This window comes from Tupaia chinensis, unplaced genomic scaffold, assembly GCF_000334495.1.
Source record: "Tupaia chinensis unplaced genomic scaffold, TupChi_1.0 Scaffold142133_1, whole genome shotgun sequence".
NCBI classification, from domain to species: Eukaryota; Metazoa; Chordata; class Mammalia; order Scandentia; family Tupaiidae; genus Tupaia; species Tupaia belangeri.
This window is the reverse complement of record NW_006201984.1, coordinates 63,261-69,034: the sequence shown is the minus strand read 5'-3', so window position 1 is coordinate 69,034 and position 5,774 is coordinate 63,261. Positions and strand designations below refer to the sequence as shown.

Sequence of the window (5,774 nt, the reverse complement as noted above, 5' to 3'; positions counted from 1 at the left end):
ATGACACACAGAGCAGCTTGCTGGTGTGACTATTATGCGTGTCTAATATTTGAAAGAACCAGGTTTTCACCCAGACCTTTTCAAAACAAAAAACAATCTCAACTTGCTGCTTTGATAGATGAGTTCTGGGGACCAGAGCAGGAGGATGAGCAGTACTTGGGGGAGAAATAGAAAGAAACCACTCCTAAAGCATCTGGGTCTTAAACAATTTGAGCCAGGAGGACAAGGATAACATTAACTGAGTCTGAGCCACACACTGTGGCTATTCATGCAAATGATGTGTTTGACCTTCCACAGCTTGTGAAGTGGGTATATCCATATCCCATTTGCACAGTCAAGGACTCCAAGGTAGAGCCCTTGTTGGATCTGGGCAGTAAATTGGGCTCACTTAGGGTATGGAGCACCTAAGGCCAGCATTTATGCTGACTTGGACATGATCATGCCCTGACACTTCAATCCACAACTGAGGAATGTCTCTGAGACTTTGTCTTGCAGCTTTGAGAGCCCACTTGGTGCTGAGGGAGGTGAAGGTACCCACCTCCCTACAAGGTTTCTTCTATGACCAGAGCAGAGCAACAAAGAGGTTTTTGTCTCACTTCCCCATACCTTTAGAGCACTGTGTGAGCTTTAGTGCTACCATGATATGTTCTACAATAGTAGTTGGCCTGATCCTCAGGCTGCAGCCCAGAGATGTGCAGAATACCTGTATTCGCTGATGCATCATTGGTTCTAGAGAATCGACTGGGGAACCCAGAACCCTGGTGTTTATCTGAATCCGAGTGGAATGGAAGAAGATACCTGGGAGGGTTCCCTGGCTTCTGCTGGTACCAACTGATCCAGAATTTACCCACACTGAAGCCACTACCCAGGGTGCAGGTGAGTCTGGCAGATGTTCCAAGAAATGCAAAGAGGGAGGGCAGCTGAATCAGCACAGGCAGGGAGCGGGAACCTGTAGACACAAACACATATGTATGGCAGAGCAGGGACTAGGATGACAATTTACAGCAGCCTTGACCTGAAGACCCCAAAGCACATTGGGAGTCATCCTGTGTCCACAAACCCTGTCCCTACCTGTGCAATAACAAAGGAACACGAGGAGAAGAGCAGTCCAGGCCATGGTGAACACAGCCCCTGGTCCCCACATGGGCTGGGCTGCTCTAGGCCTCCTTTTCTTCCCCCTTCTGTGAAAAGAGCACCTCTTTTTGCAAATGTGTGTCCATTCAGTGACTGCTCAGCTCCTCTATGAACTCTGGGCTGGGGCTCAGCTCACACTGCAGATTGAGGAGGGGGAGGTTGGCTCCACCTCTTAGGCAGTCCTGGGAGGAAGCACTTTCTAAGACAGCATAGAGGACCTTCATCAGAGGACTCTAAGCCAGAGAGAACACAACTCCTGGGTCCTAATCAGAGAGCACAAAGCCAGTCCCAGGCACTGGCTCCCTTGATTGGTGCTTAGTAATTATAGGACAGTCCTGCAGTGCCTTCTACTGGTTCCTGTCACACACTTCCCCAAGGCTCAGAGCCCTCAAAAAAGCAGCTGGTCTCCGTAGTTCACCAGTCATCCACTGTCTCTATTCACTCATACTTTATCTTGTTCCCTGATAGTCAAATTGCAGTATAGCCAGTATGAAGTTTTTTCTCTCAGAATATATCTGTGGGAGCTGCAAATTTGTATATAGAGGATAATATAAATTGCCAGTGACCCCAGAAAACATGCTAACAGAACCTGATATCATCGTTTGTGTGTGCTTAGTATGCTGTGATATATGTTTTAATCTCCAACTCGGAGAGACATATGTGTCATTCTTGAATAGTATCAGGTGCTCAGGATGAGTGGAGATAAATGAAGAGTTTGTGACAGTTGAACTCAAGATTGCCTTTCATTAGAATCAGAGAAAAATGTGATTCACAAGAGAACCTGAGGGTCTTTTTCTCATGACCATTTTATTTGAAATTTGCCTGGTTAATGAGAACTTAGTCCTCCTTCTGATTAGGGGGTTATAAGCAAGGTTGTGAAACCCTTTAGGACACACAGAAAATCTAATATATGAACTACAGGGAAAACTGAATCTTAAGTTTTAATGTCAACTAAGCAGTTTTCCATATGTCACTTTGTATGATTCATAGACTTTTCTTAATCATTATTTATTTAACTTTATTTGTCATTATTATTATTCAATTTGACTAGAGAAAGGAAGGGAAAGTGAGAAAGGAAGCTGCCAGGTCCAGGACTCAAACTGCAGAGGGCCATGTGAGAGTCCAGCATCCCAACCACCATGACATCTGCCAGCCCTGATTTATAGATTTTTGCTCATTTGAACAATAATAATGGAATCACACAGAAGGGACTAGTGGTAAACTCTAGGGTTTGAATGTGTTCTGTAAAGTGCACATGTTGGAAACTGGATCTCCAGTGCAACAGTGTTGGAGATGGGGTCTAATAAGAGTGGTTGTTCTTTTCACATAGTTACTTTTCCCCCCCTTGTGATGTGAACAAATAGGATCTATTCTCTTAGAAAATTTCAAGTATACAATACAGTGTTATTAATTGTGGTCCCATGATGTACATTGGACTTCCAGAATGTATTCAGTCTACGTCATTGAAACTTTGTTCCCTTGGGCCAATCACTCTCCATTTCCTGTATTCTATCCCCCTTTGTAACAAACTTTTTACTTTTTCTTTTATTAACTGGACATTTTAAAATTGCACATGTAAATGAAATGTGCAGTTAGATTTTTTTCTGTACCTGAGTTATTTCACTTAATATAATATCCTGTGGGTTGTAACAAATGGAGAGATTTCATTCTTTTTTAAGGCTGAACTGAATATATTCTGTGTTGTGTATGTGTGTATGACAAGTGTCATATATATTAATAACCTATTGTTTCCATATGTTGATGACAGTGAACAATGCTTTAATAAATGTGGAAGTGCAGATATTTTTTTAAAACTACATAAAAGACAGGTTTTTTTTAATCTGCAGTGGGTGAATGACAGCCAGATGGGCTGTGACTCATGTGACCTTGGCCCCCTATAGGTCCTGGTCCCCTTGCCCTTCTGCTTTCTACCATAGGATGATTCACAGGTAGACCCTCCTTGATGCTGGTCCATGCTCTAGACTTTCCAATCTCCAGAACCTGAGCCAAGGAAATTCTCCATCATCTTAAATTACCAACTTGTTTTATTCTGTTCTAGTCACACAAAACAGACTAAGACTGTAATACACTGCTCTGTCTTAGCACAAACCAATATATGGATTTTCTGTAACCCCCAGCATTCTTTGAATGGTAAGTGAGACACCCTACATCTTGTCTTGCAGATAGTGGATCCTGAAGTTTACACCTGGCAATCTGCAGGGCGTCTCTGTGTCATCTTCACCATCCTCATTCCATCCTGGTAGAACTTCCCAGGTCTGGGCCCATGACAGTCATTCAATGCAAGAAGTCATATCTTATTCTAAATGTCCACATTTACTTTAACTGCAGAGGAAAAGAGAGAGCTAGAGAGACTAGGGAATAGTTAACTTTATCCTAAGAGAAGTCTGGCTTTTGTCCTGGCTCTAGGAAATTAACTATAAATCCGTGGAATTTCCCCTGTGGCAACACTTCAATCTATGCTAGTAAGGTGATTCCTGGTGGGCAACTAGATTGGTTCAAGAAGGGGATGGTCCTGCCAGTTAGACCAGCTCATTGACTAAAGGGTTGGGGACTTGATCCACTGCAATTAATCCACTCTCTTGACCTTTAAGGGATTGAGGAAAGCTGGAAATTATTTCAATGATTTCTGTGTAACAAAACCCCAGTAAATATTCTTCACACTGGTAATATTTTGACTGTGGTAAAATATGACATAAAATTTGCCATTTTAATCACTTTTAAAGGCCCACCTTTTATTCACTTTGACATATAAAATTAAATGTTAAGTACATTTACAATGTGGTACAACCATTACCATTATCAATGTCCACAATATTTTCACCATTCCACACAGAAACTACCATTTAAGAAAATCTTTCTCCTCCTGGTGAAAAGTCTCCTAATAACCAGTAGAGAATGGACGAAAGTTCAACTGGATAGGGAGTTACTCCCAGGGCTCCAGGAACTCACCTCAAAACAGGATGTGCCAGAAAGAAGAGAGCAGCGCCCCTAATGGTTACTGAAAGATGCCGCTTGACCCACGAAGGCAGTTTCTCTGGCCTGAACTTCTCATCCCTGAGGCCCCATGTGGACATGGGCTGCCCACCACAGGACACTGCCCCATGTCAGTGTATCCAGCAGTTCACTGTTCCCTCCCACTGTGTGTCCGGAAAAGCACTGAGAGCTCCAGGCTCTTACTGGAAGAGTTGCCTCCTTGTTTCCTCATATCAGCTTTCTTCCATCACCTGGTTATAACCAGCTAGAGACCTGTCCAAGGTGCTGTTTTCAGTCTAATTTCTCCCTAACTCCTAACTCCTGGTGGTCAAGTAGAATGTTATCCAGTAAACAACTACTTAATAATATGTTGAAGAATGTTTAAAATTATGACAAAAATGGGACAGACCAATAAATTCAACAATGAATATGATTTTTATTCCTTTATTTCATATTTTTTTGGAATCAGAAATGAGTTTGAGATATGTGCCATTTATGTATGTATTTTAATAGCAGAGGTGTGTGGGAGAGGAGAGAGAGAGAGAGCGAGAAGTACGGAGAGAGAGAGAGAGAGAGAGAGAGGAGAGAGAAAGCAACCACAATAGGACATGGTAACACCACAATCTTTTACTCTCTGTTTTCCCACCCATGGAGATCTTTGACAAGCACATACGCACAGTCAAGATGTTTGATCACCAAAAATTATCTGTAATTATGCATATGTATGACTATGTATGTATTCAGGTATATTTGTGGAACTACTTATACACAGATGCCTAAGCTCTCTCTCAGTGGAGGATGGAAGAGCTCATATAGTCCTATGTGGACCTGGTTGTCAGGAGAGAATGTAGGAGGTTGGAATGCCCTCTGTGGTACCTTAAGAGAGGAGGAAGGGTGTGAGTAGCTATCCCTCTCTTTTCATTTGTTCCTGAAGGCCTTGGTGACCAATGAGTTAGGAGGGTAAATAGCAGAGACACAGACTGTGACAGCAATGAACATATTTGGGCTGCTGGTCCTCATTTTGGCATTGAGACCATCCTTCCTCAAATGCACTATATCCCCCAGTCTCCCCAGTCAAGTCCTTTCCTGTGACATTGTCCCTGATGGGTGACTGTCCATCTATGTCAGCCAGAGCTGGCCTGTCTCACTGGGGCCAATGGAATCTGCATTTGCAAAGTCAAGATCAGTGGATTTTAAAAGGAGACATTTTTTAGTATTTGTAAAAATATTGATAGAAATAAGAGAACTTCTCTAAGTACAATGTCAGTAAATTTATTTAACAGCAACAGAGTGAGAGGCCATCACCTGTGTTCTGTGAAGTTTTTGTTCCCCTTTCCCCACAGCCTGTGTTATTGTGATAAACATTACTATGAGCTATAGCACAGTAATAGTGGGCCTTGTCCTCAGGCTGCAACCCAGCAATGAGCAGAACACCTGCATTGGCCGAGGTGTCCTTGGATGCAGAGAAGCAGCTGGGGACTCCAGAGCCTTGGTGCTTATTCGACTCTGAGTAGTAGTTCAGGAGAAACTGGAGAGGGCTCCCAGGATTCTGCTGGTACAATTTTGTCCAGTAGTCACCAACATTAAAGCTACTGCTCAGCATGCAGGTAAGTCTGGCTGATGCTCCAGAAGATGTAGAGAGGGAG

At 42.9% G+C, this 5,774-nt stretch overlaps 1 protein-coding gene across 1 annotated transcript; it reads right to left on the bottom strand.

Moving 5' to 3' along the window:
- Window positions 1-608: 608 nt before the first annotated feature.
- On the bottom strand, window positions 609-1,117 carry LOC106733252 (immunoglobulin lambda variable 5-52). The gene is made up of 2 exons (XM_014582080.1): window positions 1,072-1,117; window positions 609-949 (listed from the first exon to the last, which is right to left on the bottom strand). The coding sequence occupies exons 1-2, from the start codon at window positions 1,115-1,117 to the stop codon at window positions 609-611; spliced, it is 387 nt and encodes a 128-aa protein (XP_014437566.1).
- Between the last annotated feature and the right edge of the window lie 4,657 nt (window positions 1,118-5,774).

Coding starts and splice junctions, on each gene's coding strand:
- LOC106733252 (XM_014582080.1), bottom strand. CDS start 1,117: ATGGCCTGGACTGCTCTTCTCCTCGTGTTCCTTTGTTATTGCACAG. Junction 950..1,071: donor GTTCCTTTGTTATTGCACAG/GTAGGGACAGGG, acceptor TTGTGTCTACAG/GTTCCCGCTCCCTGCCTGTG.